At 44.3% G+C, this 22,882-nt stretch overlaps 1 protein-coding gene across 2 annotated transcripts in view; it reads right to left on the bottom strand.

Annotated features, from left to right (window-relative positions):
- The window catches only part of PRKD1 (protein kinase D1), a 218,160-nt gene that overhangs the window by 70,208 nt on the left and 125,070 nt on the right, over positions 1-22,882 (bottom strand). For both annotated transcript variants that reach the window (XR_009556571.1, XM_060261979.1), the window contains exons 4-6: positions 15,374-15,505; positions 13,342-13,502; positions 11,993-12,016 (exon numbers count right to left, since the gene is read on the bottom strand). Coding sequence is in view for 1 of the 2 variants with exons in the window: in XM_060261979.1 (XP_060117962.1) it covers positions 11,993-12,016; positions 13,342-13,502; positions 15,374-15,505 (317 nt within the window). In the remaining variant the exon portion in view is untranslated. The remainder of the gene's footprint in view (positions 1-11,992; positions 12,017-13,341; positions 13,503-15,373; positions 15,506-22,882) is intronic.

Raw genomic sequence — 22,882 nt, 5'->3', positions numbered from 1 at the left:
TGGGGGGGGGGGGGGGTGGAGTGCTGCTGCATAGTCCCTGGGCAGAAAAGAATTTCTGACTCCAGTATACAGCAACCCCTGGAGGCTTTTAGCTGCAAAGACCTTTCCAATGGCATGCCATATGGGACTGTACAGAAGATCAATGATGAACTAATGTGTTCTGGCCAGGCCTAAATGAAACTACACTGCAAATAAACATAGGATCTTCCACAACTATACTGAAGTAAATAAGGAAAGTACAGTAAGAAAAGAAGTATCAGCTTCCAAACCACAAGGCTAGCTCTTTCTTTTCTCATTTCTTGAATTTCTTCTAGAGCTTATCTATCACAGCATGGCAGCCAAGAAACATTATTTTGCAATTTCTATAAATCATCCAAATCATATGAACACAAATTCATACTGATGAAGTCCCGTACTGTCTTCTGTAGAGAAAGGTCTTCCTCTTCTCCAACCCTTATTATTGTGATCCCTTTAACCAGATATCTCACTGATTGAATCTCTCATTACTTTTTAAATTTCTTTTATAATTATAAATTAAGATGGGGTATAGAAAAGAAAGGAGGGGGAATGATAAGTATATTCATCTGTTATTTGCTCAATATAATGACAAACAGCATCGAAGTGTAGAACATAAGCCCTTAAAATATCTAATATTTTGTAATTTCTACATATTATGCTTGTTACTAAAACTTAACATTTATTAGCATAAGTTACTATTAACATTATTTCTTGCTGCAACAGGTTTCATTGTTTAATGTGAAATCTTATTGTGCATGTACTTCATAATTTAGACAGAACCTGGGCATTTTGTGGTCATTTATGCAAACAGGGCTATAGGACTGGAAACACTCTCCTTCAAACTAAGAACAAGCTGAATGGATTCATGACATTTTGCCAACAGCCTCAGCCATATTGATACATCCCTTTCCAAATACCACATTGGAATAGATGTTTCTGGCCCAGTGATGTGGTCCACAAACGCAGCAGAGCTGCTGGGCCTTAGAGGAATCCAACAATGTGAAAGGGCTTTTATACTATGCTCATGAAAATGCAGACCCAGAAAACATAAAGGCCCACTGTGAAGCTTTTGCAGATAAAATGGCTTCTATTTGCCATGACTTAGATTCCACAATTGGTGCAGTTTGATCTAAGAATGCAATTTGAGTGAAGTCTGGTTCTAGTTGTATGGATGACTTTCAATTAGTTCAGCCTGATGAAGTGGACAAGCAGATTCTAATAGGTGGTGCTTAGCAACTGCTTCTGGGCCCCATGGCATAAATGCCAGGGTTCCATGTGTTCCTGAAGCTGTTTAATATCTACATGAAAGCAAAGGGAGAGATCATCACAGGATCTGGAGTAAGGTGCCACCAGTATGAAGATGATACCCAGCTCTATTTCTTCTTAACAGTGAGGTAAGTCTGTGGAAGTTATGAACAGGTGCCTGGAAATGGTAATGGAATGGATGAGACCCAATGAACCAGACAGACAGGTACTGCTGGTCAATGACAAAGTTGCTTGAGGACTGAGAAGTCAGCCTGTCCCAGAATGGGTAGTACTCCCCCTGAAGAAAAAGGTTCATAGCTTGCGGGTATGGCTGGATTCTGGCCTACATTAAGAAAGCCAGATCTCCTCTGTAGCACATAGTATCTTTTATCAGTTTTGGCCAGGGCTTTTTTTTTGTAGAAACAGCTCAGCAGGTACTCATTTGCATATTAGACCACAGTCCCTGACACCAAGCCAGCTGGAACTGCATTCCTGCTCAAAAAAAGCTTCTGTCTTTGGCTGATATGCTAGCTACAACAATTTCTCAAAAAGCATGATCTGGCCACAGTGTTCTATTCTCTTAGATTACTGAACTGCATTTTATGTGAGGCTGCCTTTGAAAACAGTTTGGAAACTTCAGTTTGTCAAAAATGCAACAGCCAGATGACTGTCTAGGGTGGGATACTCAGTTTGTATAACTAGGGATTGGCACGAATCAGGAAAATGGAGGTTTGTCCTGATGAACCTTCCCTGGTTCATTAATGGGTTTGGTTCATGGATCTTCCCTCCCTCCTTTCTTCTGGTGGTGGCATCCCAAGGCCAGCAGAATGAAAGGTGGGGAGATCTTGCAAAAGCCATTTAAAGGAAAGCAGGAGCCATGCACAAGTGAAGTTCAAGTGGCAAGTTCACCACTCCCAATGAAGTTTCACTACCTTGCTTGGACTTCATTTGCAAAAGCCGTTTAAAGAGAATGTTCCCTTTTGCAATGTTCCATTTCTGTGATTCCTTTTGCTCCGGTTTGATGTAGTGGTTAAGTGTGCGGACTCTTATCTGAGAGTACCGGGTTTGATTCCCTCCACCTGCAGCTGCTGGAATGGCCTTGGGTCAGCCATAGCTCTCAAAGGAGTTGCCCTTGAAAGGGCAGCTGCTGTAAGAGTTCTCTCAGCCCCCCCTTCCTCACAGGATATCTGTTGTGGGGGAGAAGGTAAAGGAGACTGAGATCACTCTGAGACTGACATTCAGAGTATTGGGCGGGATATAAATCCAATATCTCCTCCTCACTTAGAAGTGGGGGGAGTGAAAGAGATCACTGAAATTGTTTCCAACTGGGAAGGCGCTGAGATGTCTTCTCAGTTCACTTGTGAGTTGCACTGCAGTGGCCCTGCTGACACAAACCAAAAGAATCCACCTGGGAGGATGGGATGGCATGAACCAGGCCCATTTCATGATGAACTTCAGCTCATAATTTGGTTTGTGCCCATCTCTATATATCATCCAAGTGCTGATAGATCGGTACTGGCTGCTAGTTATTTCCAGGCACAATTAAAAGTTCTGGTTCTTAATTTTAAAAACACAAATGGCCATGGTACCTGAAGGATTGCTTCTTCCCATATTGTCCAGCCCAAAAGTTAAAAGCTGCCTCTCAAGCCCTGCTCTGTGTGTTCTCAATTTCAGAGGTGAGGCAGGTGGCAAACACAGGCAGGGTTTTTCAGTAGTAGGACCCTTCCTTTGAGGCTCAACTAGTGCCTACATTGCTTTCATTCAGGTGCCAGGCCAAAATGTTTCTGTTCACTCAGGCTTTAATTAAGGGACTGATTTTTTTAAACACTAATTTTGTCTGGAAACTGCTGTTTTAATCTGTCTGTGGCCTGATTTTATTATCTATGTTTATATGTTGGGCTTTTTAAAACATTAGATTCCAGTTCTAGCAGTCAGCAGCAACGCTGCTAGGCTGCAGAAGCGTTTTTGCCTCCCTGGAGGGAAGGGAGGATTTTTGCAGCCCATTTGGGCATGTTTAAGAGGGGGCAGGACTTTGCCATTGTATAGGCAATGCTATCCAACCCCCTTCTCAGTCCCCAGCAGATGATCAGGAAAAGAAGGAATGCTGCGTGCTGCCTCCTGTCTCTCTGTGGCAATTCCTGTGGCTATTTCAGGCTGGGAACTGTGGGGATCAGCATAGTCAGAGGGCTGTAGGAGCGTCGTTGTTTGCTCTTGCCTGGACCTAGTCAGTTTCACTTATCAGCGATCGGATCGCTGATAAGTGGGGAAGGCGCGGCGGTACGAGGTGGAGTCATCGTCTTCACAAAGCACGGGGATCAGAAGCGTGGGCCTAAAGATCGGGGCTTGAGTCTCAGCCATCGCAGAGTGCTTCAGACAGGGAAAAGGAGCTCCATTTTACGGCCTGTTCCCCTCCCATCCATTTTAGTTCTTCACTGCTGTCGCCCACCCCCCCCACACTCCTCACCCCCCACTTCACTTTAAATTGAGTTTCCAGGGTGGTTTCTGGGCACAGCAAACACAATTCTTCCTCTTGGACAAGTCTTCCCCTTTCCTTTCCCTTCTTTTAGAGGAAAGGGGGTTTGTCTTTTGATTACCCTAGTTGGGTTGGGTGGGGGCCATCCTGGGCTGCGTTGGCCATATTCAGTTCCCCTTCTTCGTCTGTTGGACGGTAGCCATATTTGCTTCCCCTTCTTCTTCTGTGGGACGGCAGCCAGTTTAAAGTGCTGTAGTGGGGTAGCCATTTTGTGGGTCTGAGGCAGTATCAGACAGCTTTGCATAAGACGGCACTGTCTGCTTTCTGGTGCTGTTCTGCAGTAGTGAGCAGCAGTTTCTTTGGGGCAGTCTCACAAGGGGCCATTTGGGTGTAAATTGTTGTAGTCCTATTGGTCCTTAGCATTGGAAAGATGTCGGCTAAGAAAGAGTTGGGAAAATCCAAGGGCAAGCAGCCTGCGCAAAAGGCCCTTAGGGCCCCACCTAAAATGCCACCACCAACTTTATCTTCTTCTGATGATGAGGGTGAGGATGAAGTTAATGCAGCTATTATGCAGAGGCTGTTGGTGTTAGAGCAAGCTGCTGGTATTCCTCCACCACAGGGTGTAGTATTGGGAAAAGCTTCTAAAATGGCACTTCAGGCAGATACGTTAACCAGGTTGTCTATTCTTGAGGGCAGGTCTGCTGGAAACATCACAGGAGGAGCCATGGGTCTTGGCAGTTCAGATGGGGGATCAGGTCCATCTACGGGGACTGCTGGATCAGGATCGGCGCTGGTGCCTATTGGATCTGTGGGTAAGGTTGGTGACACTCCACAGTCATATTCTGGGCTGGCTTGGCCTTGGGGTCCATGGGGTGCTGCCATTCCTGCTGCACCTGGCATTCCAGCGGGGAGTTCTGGTTTATCTCCCTCCCCAGGTACGGGCTCTCGCCCAAATTGGTCTTGGTCACCTGGACAGTTTGGCCTCTATGGAAATTGGCCAGCCGTTGGGCAGCAGGGTTTTGCAAGTTCCTTTTCGGGGGGTTGGGGCTTTCCTTCTCCCTATGGGGTGGTCCCTTTTACTGCCTTACCGTTTGGGGATGTAGCATTACCTTTAGGTGATCATTTGTTGCCTGCAACAAAAGATAAGATCCTAAAGGGGGAGTATGTCGATATCTTCTCCCTCCTGTTCCATGAGTTGGAGAAGAAAGATAAAGAAGATTTGGATGACAAAGAAAAAGAGAAATTGAAGAAGCGCAAAGTGGACCGGAATTGGGCCAATTGGCTGTCTGGGTTTTTTATATATGCTGGTGTGATTGCTCACACCCAGCCTTGGAGGGCAGCTGCGCTTATCCAGTATATGGATATCATATATAAGGGTTACACAATGTTTACTGGGCATGCCTGGATTCAATAGGATAAGGAATTCAGGATGAGGGCAGCTTTGTACCCTTCCCTTTAGTGGGATCGCATTCACCAGCAGCTGTGGCTCCAAGTCATGTCTCCTGCGCATCCAAATTTGGGTGACCGTTCGGATAGCGGTCATTTGGTGGCCAGGTCAGCAGCGACTTCTTCAGCTTTGCCATCCTCTTCCCACAGTTCTGTGGGGCAGGCGGTTCAACCCCGCCTGCTTTGCTGGGAGTTTGGCTCCGAGGGAGTGTGCAGTAAAAAAGCTGGTGAATTCAGGCATGAATGCCCCATGTGTGGTGGCTCACACTCCTTTAGTAACTGCCCCAAAACCCGGCCATGGAGAAACCAAAAGAAACACTGTGGGGGTGGAAGTAATTACCAGGCTGGAAAAGGGGCCCAGTCCGATAAAGGTGGGACCTCTTGAATACTGGCTGTCCGGGTATCCGCGAAGGGTTGATAGTGTTTACTTGTTAAAAGGTTTCAAGTTCGGTTTTAGGATTCCTTTTCAGGGTCCCCGGGTCACATTTCGGTCTGGGAATCTTGGTTCTGTTAAAGGTTTAGAGCACGTAGTTAAGGATAAGATTGCCAAGTTGTTGGCAGAGGGCAGAATTTTGGGCCCATTTTCTAATCCCCCAGTTCCTAACCTTAGGGTTTCGCCCTTAGGTGTGGTGCCAAAAAAGGCACCTGGTGAATTTCATTTGATTCACCATCTCTTCCTCTCCAAAGGGAAGTCAGTTAACGATGGGATTCCCGAGCACTTATGCTCCATTTGGTATACTAGCTTTGATCAGGCTGTGGACGTGGTACGATGCTGTGGTAAGGGGGCAGAGTTGGCTAAATGTGATATTAAATCTGCGTTTCGCCTCCTACCTGTCCATCCGACTGATTTTGAGCTTTTAAGATTTTTCTTTGAGGGGCAATTTTACATGGACAGCGCTTTGCCAATGGGCTGCTCTGTCTCATGTGCAGCTTTTGAGTGTTTCAGCATGTTATTGGAATGGGCTGTTCGCGAGAAAGTTGGCTTGCAGGATGTTGTCCATTATTTGGATGACTACCTCTTTGTGGGTCCTGCAGGGACTGGGTGTTGTGCACAGCTGTTGTCTGACTTCATTGAGCTGGCTGCAGAACTGGGAGTTCTGTTGGCGCAGGAAAAAACGGAAGGTCCGACCCAAAGACTTACCTTTTTAGGGATTGAGTTGGGTACCCGGGCGCAATTGTCCAGAATACCTATTCAAAAAGTGGCAGATTTAGGGAGTAGGATTAATTCCTTCCTTCTTAAGCAAAAGGTCACATTGCTTGAGCTCCAACAGCTGGTTGGAGAGCCAGTTTGGTGTAGTGGTTAAGTGTGCAGACTCTTATCTGGGAGAACCGGGTTTGATTCCCCACTCCTCCACTTGCACCTGCTGGCATGGCCTTGGGTCAGCCATAGCTCTGGCAGAGGTTGTCCTTGAAAGGACAGCTGCTGTGAGAGCCTTCTCCAGCCCCACCCACCTCACAGGGTGTCTGTTGTGGGGGAGGAAGGTAAAGGAGATTGTGAGCCACTCTGAGACTCTTCGGAGTGAAGGGTGGGATATAAATCCAATATCTTCTTCTTCTTGGACATCTTAACTTTGCTTGCAAAGTGGTTGCTCCTGGTCGAGCTTTTCTTCGTAGGCTATGTGATGCTATGGCAGGCCTCTGCCTTCCCCAACATAGAACATGGGTTACCAGCAGCATGAAGGAGGATTTAAGGGTATGGCAAGAATTTTTGGAGTCCTTTAATGCGATTTCTTTTTGGAGAGACTACAGGAGGCTTGAGGCGGAGCTTCAGGTCATGTCTGATGCTGCTGGATCTTTAGGTTTTGGGGTTTATTTCCGCAGACATTGGTGCGTAGATACATGGCCAGATTTATGGGTTCAGGCATTTCTCGAGCTCTTTCCCATTCTACGTTTCTTGAGTTCTTTCCCATTCTTGTTGCACTTTGCCTGTGGGGGAATTCTATGGCCAATCATACAATTCATTTTTGGTGCAATAACATGGCGGTGATCCATGTCATTAATTGCCTTTTTTCCAAATCTCAGCGGGTTATAAGATTGGTGAGGGTCTTCACTCTGGGCTGTCCGTGGCTTAACATACTGTTTTTAGCTCAGCATGTTCCTGGGGTAAATAATGAGGTGGTTGATGCTCTCTCTCGTAAACAGATGGAGAGGTTTCGTCAGTTGGCTCCAGGTGCCGATCGCGAGCCAGCGACAATGTCCCAGGAGCTATGGCTGATTGGAGAGCCGAGGGCTGCAGAACGATAGGCCTTGCCATTGTGCCTAGCACCAGGAAGTCTTACGAACGTGCTGTGCGGCAGTTTGAAGACTATAGGATTGAGGTAGGGTATCACATTGTTTGGCCCTTCCCGGTGGAGCAGTTGCTCCACTACTCTGTTTCTCTACAAGGTAAGGGATTGGTCGTGTGATCCATTAGGGGATGCCTGTCTGCTTTGGCTTTTGCTAGCAAGGCGTTGGGATATAGAGAGGAAACAGCAGACTTTCATCTTCCAACAATGCTGGAGGGGTGGGCTAGAGAAGCTGGGCCTAGTCCTGACACGAGGAAACCTATTTCCCCCTTTGATTCTTCTGGGCTTGAAGGGGGGTTGGAGCACAGTATGCGCATCTTATTTCGAATCCACATTGTTTCATGCTGCTTCCTTGGTTGCCTTTTTTGGGGGGGCCTTAGAGTTAGTGAGTTAGTGGCAAGCTCCAGAAATGATGTTTCTGGTAATGCTTTGTTGCTATGGGATCTGAGGTTGGTTGAGGGTAATGTGGTTCTTACCGTTCAGCACTCTTAAGACTGACCAGCATCGCAAAGGGACCGTGTTGGAGCTGGGCATGTGCTCGGAGCTTGAGTTGTGCCCAGTTTCCACTTTGGCTGCTTATTTGGTAGTTCGGGGGTCCAAAAATGGGTTTTTGTTTTGTTAGCTTAACGGCAACCCACTGACAAAGCATTAGTTTTGGGCCGTGACTTCCTGGGCTTTAGCTAAGCTGGGGTTGTCTGGGGTGCGGTTTGGTACCCACTCCTTTAGAATTGGGGCAGCCTCTACGGCGGCTGCCCTGGGGTATCCTTCCTTCTCCATTCAGCAGTTGGGCCGTTGGCGCTCATTGGCCCATAAATCTTATGTTCGCCCTCTGCTCAGTTCCTAGCTTCGTTTGCTGTAGTTGAAATGTTATGGTTCTTGTTTCTAGTTTGACTGTTTTTTCTTTTTAGATGCTCTTGTTCCTAGCCAGAGGAGCTGAGTTCTCATCTGTGGACACAGCTATGTCTTTTGGGCCGCACATCAGGCTCAGAGAACTTCGGTCGGCTCTCAGCTGGGACTCAGCCAATATGTTACTATCGAATGGCGGGGGCGCCGGAGTCTTCAGTGGCCTAGCCTGCTGCCATTATTATTCCATGGGAATGCGGGCCCTCCTCCTCAGGTTCTAATCATTCACCTGGGAGGGAATGATCTCAGGCAAGTGAAGGGCAAGGCTTTATTTTTGCAGGCCTGAGAGGATTTGTGGCACATTAGGGAGAGATGGCCCAGGACCACTATAATTTGGTCAGCAATGCTTCCCCGCCTTGTTTGGCACAGTGCTTGGGATCCTGCAGGTGTCAAGAGGGCCCGTTACAAAGCTAATAAATTTTTTTGAAAGGCATTGGAAGGGGGGTTGGGCCACTATCTGCCCCACCCGGATACTTCTACGAAATTTCCTGCCCTCTACAGAGGGGATGGGGTGCATCTCTCAAAAAAAGGTAACATGCTTTTATTGAGAGATCTCTGGCAAGGGCTGCGGGTGGCCTTGGGCCTCCCGGTGGGTACTAAGGCCTAAGTATAGATTTGGCCTTAGTAGTGGCAGGTTTTTACGGGGTTTATGGTATTATGCGGCTAAGGGAGGACCAAAAAGTATCCCCCTTTTGGGGAATTAGGGGTCTGGCAGGATCAACCTTTGGGTGTGACCTGGGGTGGGAGAATGCAGACCGTCCTTGAGGCTCGACTAGAGGGTGCTGTCCATTGAGATGTGCAGCTGGTGGTTGGGCCCTCTGAGGCTTGCCTCATTGCTGGGCCAGCCTGGCGGGAGCTGTGCCACACATCTCCGGCTGGGGGATGGGTCTCTCACCCACTAATGGCAGGGGAGCGGTCTGTTGAGTCCCCTGGCCCTGACCAGACCGCAGTTCTGGTTGCCCTTATACTTAATAAAGTGGCCCTTAGTTATACCAATACCTTGTGTCTGACTCTTCATTCCGACTTGTGGGGCAATCCGGTTCTAGCAGCCAGCAGCAACATTGCTAGGCTGCAGAAGCGTTTTTGCCTCCCTGGAAGGAAAGGAGGATTTTTGCAGCCCGTTTGGGTGCGTTTAAGAGGGGGCATGGCTTTGCCATTGTATAGGCAAGGCTCTCCGACCCCCTTCTCAGTCCCCAGCAGATGATCGGCCCTCCCGCCTGCCCTGTTTGTTATATAGGCAAATGCTGGTCGCCCCATGGTTTGGGGGGCCGGGTAGGAATTTTTTGCTTTCCAGCTGACTGTGCGTTGTTGTTTTTTTTGCCAACCCTACATAGCAGGTCAGTGGATTGTGGGTTTGGCTATCGGGAGGTGCTGTTAAATAGGTTGGTCACTAGTTTGGCAGGTTTTTATGGGGTTTATGGTATTTTGCGGCTAGGGGAAGACCAGAAAGCATCCCTCTCTTGGGGAATTAGGGGTCTGGTAGGATCAACCTTTGGGTTTGATGACCTGGGGTGGGAGAATGCAGACCGTCCTTGAGGCTCAACTAGAGGGTGCCGTCTATTGAGATGTGTGTCTGGTGGTTGGGCCTTCTGGGGTTTGCCTCATTGCTGGGCCAGCCTGGCGGGAGCTGTGCCACACATCTCCGGCTGGGGGATGGGTCTCTTGCCCGCTGTCAGGGGAGCAGTTTGTTGAGACCCCTGGCCCTGACCAGGCCGCAGTTCCTGTTGCCCTTGCCGTTTATTTTTATACTTAATAAAGTGGCCCTTAGTTATACCAATACCTTGTGTCCAACTTTTCATTCCAGCTTGGGGGGCAATTTAATTATTATCTTTTAATGCTTCATTTGTGCTATTTTTAGTTGGAAAAATTGTATGAATTTTCTTTGGCTTTTGTATCCTTTTTAACTGGCATATTATTACCAGACACTACCTTGCTGAGAGAGAAAGAATATTCTCCTAACTTTGGGTGTGGTATACATAACATTGTAACTGATGTTATATTAAATCATATTGCGTTTGACCAGTCCAGTCCAGAAATTAAGACTTTTTTCCCTGGAGAAAATCAGACAGTTTTATTACATGATTAAGGCATTATTATCCACCAACACAATCATACTATATTATTTCCTTCTAATAATGGAAATAAAATCTTCCCAGGCCACAGAATTACGAAGAATAATGAGGTTAGGACTTATCATGGTATAATGGCAGAACATATGAACGAAGGCTGACAATCACTTTCCAGAGTCTAAAACAGCAGTCTTTCATTGCCCTTCTATCTTAAAATGGAAGAAATATGGAATTGATCCCAGAGACTTTTACATGCAATCTTTGAAATTTAGCACTGTTAGCATTACATAGGAACACCATACATTCCAATTAAGGGGTGCACCATGCATAAAGGAAGGATGAGCTTAATTAAAGATTCTATTTAAAAACATCTATTTAGGATAGAATTTTTTGCTTCCATCCCTTTCACTTCCATTCGCTACTGTATGCTGTCCTAGAAATGGATTCCTTTGACTATGTGAGGGAAGTGAAAGGAATGGAAGGGGGGGGGGGAACAGGAAATAACTCAGAATATTTTCTCTGCTGTGATAAATGCAGGTGAAAAAAAGGATGTGAGGAAAAGAAAGTATAAAAGGTTTAGTTTTGCGCTTGATGCCTAATGGCAGAAAATATTTACACAATTTTCTTCAAGGATCAAAAAATGTGGAGAGAATAGAAAGTGTGGGATCTGTGTCATCTATCTATATATAAAAAAACAAGTGTCCTGACTGACTCATCGATGCCCAGCCCAAACCCCAGGATTTAGAAACCCAAAATTCAGGGAGTGCATTCCTTCCATGACATAAGTGCCCACTCTGAAGGGATTTTTAGAAATTCGACACCTAAGGGGGTGTAAAGGGGTAAAATGTGTTTTTGCAGAGGTAAAGCTGTGCTGTGTGGCTTGCAGGCTGCTGCCTGCTTGAACACACCTCTGTCTGATTGGTCATCTGTGGAGCTCTGTGTTCTCAGGTGAAAATCAGTTAAGGGAGACTGCAGACAGTTGAACAGGTGTCCCAACTGACTCATCAACATCCAACCCAAATGCCTGGACCTCGAAAACTAAAATTCAGGGAGTGCATGCCTTCCAAGGTTGGCTGGTTGATGGTTGGCTGGTAAGGAGATATGGTTACCAGTTTCAGGTTGGGAAATTCCTGGAAATTTGAGGCGTTTGAGGAGGGGTGGGACCTCAGACAGATATAATGCCATAGACTCTGCCCTCCAAATCAGCCATTTCCTCCTGGGGAACCAAATGAGGGCTGGAGATTACTCAGAATTACAACTGCTCTCCAGAACATTGTTACTGTTGCTGGGAAGCAGATAGGGTTGCCAACTCCACTCATGAGAAACAAACATCTGGAAATTGCCTCCACAATGGAAGACAGTACTGGGCTCATTCTAAGTATCTCCTTGTTAATAAGCATTTATTTAATAGCAAAGCAAGTGTCAGGGATGTACTTTAAATAACAAACGATGTGGTATAATGAAACCTATTACATGATCCCATTTGATCAACAGTAACATGGTGCTGTTTGTTATATCTTAGAGAGAGAGAGATGCATAAAATTAGTACATACCTCAAAACTAGGGCTTCCAGGAATCTGTGTATATGAAAGAGCACATACAAAATAAACAAAAAGGAAACCATAAAGCAATATTACTTGGGAAGCAGGTACTTAAAACAATTTCAAGGAAAAGATTTGCTTGTACCTAATGTTGTTATTTTTTCTGTATGCTTTTCTTGTACACATAAATATTATGTAAGGAGGTAGTTTCACTAACTTAATATATGTGAAAAGTTAACAGAATATTCAAGCTGAAACATTTCTAATAACTGGGCTAACAGCCTCTAGGTAGGACCTAGAGTTCTTCCAGAATTATAAGCGATCTCTGGACTATAGAAATCACTTACTCTAGAGAAAATATGCTCCTGATTGCTGGTTCCAACTCAGAATCTAGCTGTGGCACTAGTTGCCGCTTCCAAACACTCTTCAATGGTGCATCGCGATAGTATAGTCTACATGTAACTAAAGCATGGGTCACTGTAGTTAAATCTAAGTAACCCAGAAACAGACATAGTTGACATACCACATGGAGCTGGTCAAATACACTCTGACCCACAGCAGCACTTGGTTTTCTAAGGTGCTAAGCAGCACTTCAAGCTGAATTTCTTGATCTGCCTTTCTACTAACCCAGAAAACCTTTGTCTTGTCAGGATTAAGTTTCAGTTTGTTCAACTTCATGCTGCCCAATGCTAACTCCAAAATGAAGTTTTTGTTTCAAACAGAATGACAGACTATGGGTTGCCAAAAAAGAGATATTTTTAATTTTCTTCTATATGATAAGCAGGGACAAGACTTCAGACTTGTTTATGTAATGATAAACCATAGTTGTTAAACTTAATATACGGTATGTGCCATTGGTAATAAGTGCAACACATTGGTATGTGTGATGGAAATTCATATGCATTCTCAAGAGAGGTGAAAAAGAAGAAAAGAGGAGATTGGATTTATACCCTGCCCTTCACGACCTGAAGGAGTGGCTTACAATCTCCTTCCCCTTCCCCTTACCACAACAGACATTCTGTGAGGTAGGTGGAGCTGAGAGAGCTCTAACAGAAACTGCTCTTAAGAGGAACAGCTCTGCAAGAACTTATGCTAACTCAAGGTCACATCAGCAGGTGCATGTGGAGGACTGGGGAATCAAACCCTGTTCTCCCAAATGAGAGACCAGACACTTAACCACTACATCAAGCTGGCTCTCAATAGTGGTAAGCAATCACCATGTATCCCCAAATAGTATACTTTCTGATGTGGAATGGGTAAATGCAAAACCATCCTTTGACTGGAGAAAAGAATATTAACTGACCAAGTTAATTCATTTCTTATTATACAATAAAATATCTTAACATTTAGAAATATTGTACCAGGAGAGCTTCATCTGGAGTAGTAGGTGAAAGTTCTGCAGATACAGTCCTGATAGTACTTATTCCTGTTAAAGAAACATTTGAAAGTCGCCTCTTCCGGATACAGCTACAGTTGTTAGGAATTTTAAATGCACATCTCTTGTGATAATTTAGACCACATCCTAAAAAAGAAAAATATATATGTATTACTAATTGTTGCAGCACAAAGACAGAGCCGGCCTAAGGAATCCATATAGCCCTTCTCTTGGGTGTCAAGGGGTTCCTTGCCATGAGCACATCCATGTTGATCCAGACTATTGTAATACTTTGTAACAGCTAGAATAGCTTGCTAGCTAATCATACATGTTATGTCTTTGAAACTTACAAGTAGCCTTTCTCACCTTGGGGTATGTGGTATGCTTTGGTATCAAGGTCAACTACTCTCAGAGACTATTGCTTTTGACTGCAGCTGGCTCGAACTGGAACTGAAACAGGAACCAGCTACCGGAGAATGTGAGGGCCCTTTGGGACCTTGCCCAATTCTGCAAGGCCTGTAAAACCACACTCTTCCGGCTGCCCTTTAACTGATCTAGAGTTATTGTATTGTGGGAGCAAATGTAAGAATACTGAAGCCATTGGAAGCAAAACAACTACAAATGATATCAGCATCAGATTGTTTTAATGATTGTTTTAATTATTGATTTTTAAATTGTCATATTAATGTCATGCTATTTTAAAATTGATTGTTTTATTCTGTTGTTGTGAGCCACCCTGAATAAACTATCTCTGATTCTGCAAAATTAGAGGTCATCTGGCTGTTGTAGATTTTCTGAGCTGTGTGGCTGAGGTCTTTGCACTGTGAGACCTGACATTTCACCAGAAACTGTGACTGGCTGGCGAAACACCAGGTCTCACAATGCCAAGACCATGGCCACACAGCCCAGAAAATCTACATCCGCCAATGGACTCCAGCTGTGAAAGCCTTCGACAACATATAGAGATCATCATTGATGAAGATTGACATTGGGTACTGCAGCAACTTGAACATGCCTGTGGACAAAAGGAGTTGCTAGAAAGAATTACGGTACTATTTCACCCTAAGTATTGGAGTATTGGACATTTTTAAAAATCCTAAGCAAGTGAAAAGGGTGAGATAATGGGAGTGGCCATGATGTTGGAAGAGGGGGATAATCCTTTTCCCTGTGCCACCTTATGGCCATCCCTCCAGCTGTTAAGCTTTTAAAACTATGGTTTTATAAAAAAAATTTAAAAGGTGAAAACATACATAAGGCTCCCTGTATGTTGTTTTCATTCTGAGCTCTGAGGCTGCTTTTAACTTTTAAAAACAACCCATAAAGAAACACAATTGGTGCTCATAATGCCTTTTCCATGTGTCATCTAGTCTGGCCCTGTGATATGCTGTTTTCCAGTCTGGTATAACTTCCTGTCCTCCACAGGGTGCAAACTAAAAGGAATCTGAAGATAACAAAGAGATGGGAGAAATTACATCTCTGTGTGGAATGTGTATATGTACATTTGCTTCCTTAGCTGAGCTAGGTCATCTGTTTTGGTGGCAGATGGACAGCCTCAAGAACTTCCCTTTGTTATCAGTATGTCTCACCCAGGCATCTTTGTAGAAGACAGCCTGTGCATGAACACAGGAAATGATGTCATATTTAAAAAGTGAACAAAGGACAACTGATCTGTGGGCAGCTTAAACTATTACTGTTGCTTTTACAAAGATGTTTGTGTGGGGTTAACTGAGGTGTGGGGTTAACTAAGATGAGGGAAACCTCAACCTATTAACCTAGGTGTTGTCCCATCTCAATGGGATATTACCCAGTCATAGCATCTTTACTTAAATAGCAGGATACTAATATAACCCAATGCATCATCAGACACTTCACTAATAATAACAGAATTGATAGTAATACATACCTCTGGATTATTCAGGAAGAATTATCAATTCATCTTTTTGCAACAGGTGAGATTTTTTTGAATGCCTGCATTTCCTAGGGGAAAAGCTCTTCAAAGTAGCAGATTCTTCACTTACCCTCACATTTAAGCCCTTGACGCACAAGACCCCACAGCATTTCTCCACAGTGGTCACAGAAGGCTGGTGCTCTATATGAATGAACAAACAGAGCATGGGGGCGAATCTGAAAGTCTTCAAATGTTGCAGAAGCTGAAGGGTGGGGAAAAAACACAATGTTCCCACAAGGTTTCTAAACAAAATATAGATTTAAAAAGTTCTTCCTAAAAGTAGACTATATATTTCTTGAAGGAAAGTTAACAGAACGCTGTGATATAGTTGTCAGTGCTACACTTATTTCTTGTTTTGTCACAGTGTACTACATATCTAAACAATAGAACACCTGAGGCATTCTGGCACATAACCATATGTTGTAAAGCTTTTGTTTGACTTAATATAAAACAAAGGTTTGCAGTTTTATGGCAGCCATAAAAGTGAAGTTCTACAGCACATGAGAAATATAACTTATACCATTCCAACCAAAAAGATACGTGCAGAGCAGAGAACTATATAATACAGTTTAAATGTACAGCAAAACTGCATGATGGATGGACATTTTGCAGAAATGAAACCACAATGTGTCAAAAGTAATGTGTCAAATTAGAAAACCACTATCCTCCTACCAGTCACTGCAAAAGACTGATGTAGTCTGTATTGTATTATCTTAAATGCTTAAATTGTATTTTTGTGTAGATACCCCAGGCTAGCCCAGTCTCCTCAGATCTTGGAAGCTAAACAGTATTTGGAAGGGAAACCACCAAGGGATACCAGGATTGTGATGTGGGGACAGGCAATGGCAAACCACCTCTGAATGTCTCTTGTCTTGAAAACTCCTTGAGGTTGCCATTAAGTCAGCTGTGACTTGGTGGTCAGAAATTATAAACCACTACATTTTCCAATGTGAGGGAAAAGTGGGATACAATATTCAAACAAATAAGGGGAAGGTTCCTTGAACTAGGAGAAAGTGCCACCATTAAGTGGAAAAAAATTGTGGGTTTCAACTTATTATGAAATGATAAATAGCACAGGAGGCGAGTTTAAATAGCACAGGAGGCTAGTTCCACAGCTCCGTGCCTGTGGAACCAGCTCCCAGAAGAGGTGCGGGCCCTGCGGATCCTGGACCAATTCCGCAGGGCCTGCAAGACCATCCTCTTTAGGCAGGCCTTCGCAGACTGCTGACAAAGGATGGCCGAACTGATGATCCATCAAAGTGACTCTATATAATGATTTTTGCCATTATGTAAACGGACAGAATAGCGCCAGGAACATCATTGTGTTGTTATATGATATAAATTGGAATGGTTTTTAAGATATTATTGATTTAAACGACTGTATAACTTTTAATGCTGTTTTAAAATTACTGTATTTATTGTATAATGTTTTATCTGAATGTTGTTAGCTGCCCTGAGCCTGCCTAGGTGGAGAGGGCAGGATATAAATAAAATTTATTATTATTTAAATGCTACCCAGACCCTACATATGGTGGAAATTCCATAAAGTCAGTTCATTTCATAAAGAAATTGGCTAACGGACACACTATTGGATTGCCAGTATGTGAATGCTTTTGCTTTACTGAGTTGTTTGAATTTTGGATATTTTTGAAAGGACCCACCTTACGATGAAGTGTGGATGGAAAAAGCAACCGAGTCGACCACTTGTTGGTTGGGGCTGTTCTAATGAACCCATTTGAGGCTTTGAGAAGCATATACAAAATAACTTTGCAAATAAGCCAATTTCTTTATGGAATGAGCTGACTTATTTATTTTTCTATTCAACTTCAGCGTTATATATATATATATATATATATATGTATATATTCTTTAAAAGGATATTACTGTGTATTAAATGCCTTTGAATATTGTATTTTTTTACACTGAATGAATCAACATGATTGAATGAAATGGTATGAATTTACAAGATTGAATGAATTCACATCAGTATTTTGAATAGAGATTTATTATTGTGTACTTTCTTTATCCTCTGCTCCCAGCCTATGCACAATCCTTTCCCTTTGTTATTGTTTAAAACCAGACCAGTAGCTAGAAGTGTTTGTGGAGGTGAATTCTGAGAGTGAATTAGGCAGTGGTGGGGAAACCCCCAGCCCCTCCACCTCCTTTGGGCTGCTCCCACCTCAAGTCCACCCTCTGTCAGTCCTCTCAGTCCAACACCACACTACAGTGGCTAAAGCCTCCAACCTGCACCAATTTTGGGTCCCCATTTCCAGGCCACACTTTTGGGAACATTTCTGCACCCTCCCCAACAACCCCATGTGGCACAATGCCAGGTGTGCAGCCTCCAGATGTGGAGGGGCTCAAACCCCCAACCACTTGTCATCTTCCACCTCCTGCATGCAAAGGGGACACCCCAATCTGTTGCCTCCAGAGCAAACAGTGGCACCCAGTGGGGGAAGAAGAGGTCTTCTTTGTCTCAGCAGGGAGAAGGAGAGGGAGAGTGGGAGTCCCTTTCAAGCAAAAAGACTCACCTTGAGAGTACTGTGGATGGGAGTGAAACCTCTAGAAAGGCCACCCTCCAGGAGGTTATTCCTACAGGGATGCTGGCACAGCCAAGCAAAGGGGCTGAGGGAGAGGCCCAGGAGGCAATCACTTGCCTCATCAGTTAAATGGTTGCTGTGGATGGCCAACCTTTGTCCATCATGGAGAATGTGGTTTTTCACAGGCTACTGCACTATATTGGTCCCTGGTATTCCATCCCCTCATGGTAGACCATGAGCCAATGAGTCTTGCCCTCCATGCAGTGGAGATGGTCAAAGCCAAGCTTTTCAGAGTACAAGGGTGGACTGTGCACTTCATAGCAGACCTGTAGAGCAGCCAGCAGTATGGCTACCTCTCCTTCACTGTCCACTGGTGGCAATCAGAGGACCTCTCTTTCCAGAGTGCCAGGGCAAGACCAGGGGACAGTCCTGCCACAAGGCTACAAAGTGGTTCTGCTTCATACACAGGGGATAGATGCAGACCACATGGCAAAGAACATCTCTGCCATGATGCATGCTAGCCTAAGGGAGTAGATGGGCATGGATAGGCATCTGACAGCAATGCTGATTCTGTAAATTAGGCAGATCATGAGAAGGAGGGCAAGAAGGGTTGCATCAATGCTTAGTTCTTATGACCGTTTCTTACATGCCCAGAGAAATGTTGATTGACAGTTTCGGGTCAGTCAGCAATTTTTCTCTAAGCCAGTTGGGCAAGGGATCATGGAGGCTTTTGCCATCTTCTGGGCATGGAGCAGGGGTCACTGGGGATGTATGTGTGAGGGGGGAGATATTTGGGAAGTTCCTGCATTGTGCAGGGGGTTGGACTGGATGACCCTGAAGGTCCCTTCCAACTCTGTGATTCTGTCTCTTCACCATCTGTCTCCTCGAGAATCATTGCTTCCAGCCCCCCTCCCCCAATCCACACATATCTTTTAACATTTTGGGTCTTTTTTATGTTTCTCTATTTTTAAAATTTAAATTTTATTGTATTTATTTTTCCTCCTTCAGAGAATTCAGTTACTCATTGGTTTGGGATGTCACCCCAGATGAATGGTTCCTTAGGAGCTGCTGGCTATGCAATTTTTTAAAACTGCAGATTTTAGTTTCTTTAATTATTTTTTTAAAACCCTTTCTTATTAAAGTTCACAAAGTGGGGTATAAAAAAATCAAGTAACCATAACAATAACAAGCTTATTCTTTTGACACACAAGTCTTGTTTGTTTCAATAGGTGGGTCACTTTCACAAGAGCTTAAGATTCTTAAGAAAAAGAAATAGCAGGTCAATGCAATATTTGACACTATTCTTATTATGACTGTGATTTATATAGCTAGGCTCTCTGCAGGTTAATTAGGGGGTCATCATGGCTCATAATCCTTGTACATAAAAACAGAACATTAATATGATAATTGAAAATAATTGAAAACCCAAGGAAAGCTTTACTCAACAAGTAATTAAGTTGCAGAATTCACTGCCAGTGGATACAGCAATAGCCACAAACATGGATGGTCTTAAAAGGCAGTTAGATTCATGGAGAAGAGGTTCATCAATTGCTACTCCTATGGTGTTTTAAGATACCCTCCTATATTTAAAGACAGCAAACATCTGCACAGCAGTACTAGGAGGCAACATCATAGGAGGTCTTGGCCTCTGCTTGTTGGCCCTCTAGGGTCTCACTAAATGGACTAAAAGAACTACTGGTCTGGTCTAGCAGAACTCTTGTTATGCCCTTAACAAAAAACAAATATTAAATTCAACGTTATGATGCTTGAAGGTTACAGAGTTTGATTTGTTTTGTTTGATCTCTATTTCACAAATAATTCCAATATATTTAATCTAAGGAAGGGCTGAATCATACTATCTGCTTTCAAACCATGTGAAAAGTAAAAATGAAATAACAATAACAACCAGTTCCAACAAATAAGGGGAAAGCTTCCTGCCCACAAGTTGCGATTTCTAGGTAGGCTACTATCCAGGATCTCTCATTAGGGGTGTGCATTCGGTTCGGCCAAACCGAATAAACCTCCGAATACCCCCCGATTCGGAAGTATATGGCGTCATATACTTCCGAATCCAATTCACAGGCATTATATGGGAGCTGTATACGGCTCCCGTATACTTCCAAATCAATATTTGGAAGTCCATAGAAAAGGCGGGAAAGGAGCTTCTGCAGCCTCAGGGGAGCTGCTTGCCTCTTTTCCCGCCTTTGGAAGCCTTTTCCCGCCTCTCCCATAGCCTCCCTGGGATCAGGGAGGGAGGGGGAGAGAAGCCCCAGCAGCCAATCCAAAGCATGCATTTGCAAAATGCATTGCAAATGCATGCTTTGCAGGGCTGTTGTGTAGCTGATGGCTGGGCTAATCCCCCAGCCATCAGCAACATTATTGTTCTTTTGTTTACTTAGGTATCCAAGTAAACACTGTTCTCCGGCCAATCACAGAGCAGTGGTATTTTTTGAAACTGCTCTGTGTAGGGCCAGAGAACCTTTTTAAGGAGTCTGCCTGGCTGGACTCCATTCCATTGCTGCTGTGTTGGTGTTTGTGTGAGAGAAAGACTGTGCTGGCCTCAGCTGCTGCTGCTCTATCTCAGCCTTGCCTGACCTGACTGGAGAAGAGAAGACATCTAAAGTAAGACAGTCTTGCAGTTCTTGTTTTTATTTTAGTTAGGATAAAAGTAGAAGGACTTTTTAAGACTCAGAGTCCCTTTACTTATCCAGATTTAAGTGGGTGGGTAGCTTATTTGGGGTTAGGGGGTTGCCAATTTGCCTATATCTTACTTTAGTGAGAGGACTTTTAAAAGTGCAGTGTACTTTTACTTTTCCTGATTTGGGTGGCTTGGATTTCTTGGAGTTAGGGTGAAGGTTTTTTTGGGGGGAGGGGTTGGTAAAGTTCCTGAATTGTTAAAAGTCAAGTTTTTCTGTTTTAAAAGGATTCTGTGTTTGATTTGTTGCTGCTGTGTTGTGCTGCTGTTGTTCCTTTTCTATTCTGGTTCTTGGGGGGGGTGTTGTTTGGCCTAATTTTCATTGTTAAAATATTGGTTTTTTAACAGTTGAGTTTCTTGATTTGTTTGGATCTGTTGTTGTTGGTTTTGCATCCTGTCCTGTTGTCCCTTTTCCTGGTTCTGTTTTTTTTTTGGGGGGGGGGGATGTGTTGACTGATTTGGCTTGAGGTTTTTTATTGTTAAAACATCAGTTTTTTAACAGTTGAGTTTCTTGGCCTTTTCTCGGTGATTTGTTGGTTTTGCATCCTGTCCTTTTGTCTCTTTTCCTAGTTTTGGGGGGGGGGGGGGTTGGGGGGGGCTGTTAAAGTTAAGTTTCTTTCTGCCACGTTTTGGGGTTTTTTAATTACCTCTGGTTGGTGTGAGGGGGTGGGTGTGTGGGCTGTGTGGGGTGGGTCACTTTCATGTTTTTATAGAGTTATTTTTGGAGTCTGAGGGTGCTTTCAGTTTGGCTAGGGCCACTAAATAGGCTGCCCCACTAATAAGGGTGTTTTTAGGGATTGTGTTTTTTGAAAATTTTAAAAAAATTAATCTAGTTTAGAACTTTATCTTCTTTCAAAATTCAACTAGGCCAGATAGGGGCAATTTAAAAAGATTTTAGGTTTCTCATAAAAGGCAGCATGACTACTCGGCCACATCAGGCTCCCTCTTAAAGAGACTAGGGTTGCAGTGAATCTTGCTTTCAGCCACTGAACGCCTGTGAATCCTTAGATTTCCATAGGGTAAACCACAGCTTCTCTCTAGTTACAGGGAACACCTGATTTCTAATTTGCAAGGAAATCCAGTTTGTCCCAGGATCTAGTTAGGAGAAGTTTAACTAGGATGATATAACAAGGACTGCCTTCATCTCAAGAAAGCCTTTTAAAAACTGTAGCCAGGTAGAGACAGGATCACCTAGTTTCCTAAACTTTACCAGACTACTACTACCCCAATCCAAAGAAGGACAGGTTAGGGACCAGAAAAACAAACAAACAAACAAGTTTTGGTGGGAGGGTTTTTAAAAAGAAGTCAGGGCACCTTTTGGTTCAAGGTATACTGTAGTGAGTTAGGTTTGTAAAAAAAAAAAAACCACTCTCAGTTCAGGTTGTGTGAGACTGGCCAAGGGTGACATGAGTGATAGGCAGCAGAAGAGGGGTCCTGGGGCAAGGCCATGGAGAAGACTAGAGGGGTGGAGGGGGAGGACCCAGTTTTCCCTCCCACCTGTGTGTAGGGCCACTCCATAGTCACCTTCCAGCACTCCAACCTCTGGCTGGAGTGTGATGAAGAAGTCCCGCCTTGTGCCCTTCATCTGGAGGAGAAGCCAGTTGAGGAGAACCAGCCCCCTTCTTTGGTTCCTTCGGACACCAGCAGCCCTTCAGGGGATGGCCAGGAGGGGAGGCCGCATGGGGTGGAGGGGGAAGAAATGGAGACACACCAGGTGCCTCCATCTCCGCCCACTTTCTCCTGGCAGCCAGCCCCTCCTGCCACCCTGAGACACAATTTGTCTGCCCCAAGCACCTCACAGGAGGTGGCTCCGGACACCCAAGCTGTCAATCAGTTTGGGCATCCGTACACCTCCGAAGTCTGGAAGCATTTCTGACTTATGGAGGATCCACGCTATGCGCAGCGCCAGTTGTGCAGGGCCTGGATCAGTCATGGGCGGGACCCTGCCCACCTGACTCCATGGGGGATGTGGAACCACCTGCGGAAGCACCACCAGGCAGTGCTTCTTGACTTTTTAAAAGTTTTTTTGATTTAAACTACAAAAGAAAGAGGCATTGCAGAGAGTACATAAAAAAGAGGGGAAAAGAAACTTAACAGAATGGAAAAAACAGAAGCAGAAACCAGTACAAATGTATCATTTATAATTCTACCTCCCAATAAAATGTTCAAATCATTCTACCTACAAGTAGACTTGTGAGAAGGCGAAAGACTACTGGAAGATTGTGCATGATCTATTGCAAAAAATGTTGAAGATACAGATTCCACTTAAACCAGAACTGTTCTTGTTGAACGTGTATCCCAGTGACTATATAAAAGAAACAAGACATTTAATGACACATATTAA

This window comes from Heteronotia binoei, chromosome 21 (assembly GCF_032191835.1).
Source record: "Heteronotia binoei isolate CCM8104 ecotype False Entrance Well chromosome 21, APGP_CSIRO_Hbin_v1, whole genome shotgun sequence".
Classification (NCBI taxonomy): domain Eukaryota; kingdom Metazoa; phylum Chordata; class Lepidosauria; order Squamata; family Gekkonidae; genus Heteronotia; species Heteronotia binoei.
Note: the sequence above shows the minus strand (reverse complement) of the source record. Positions and strands in the feature narration are given on the sequence as shown.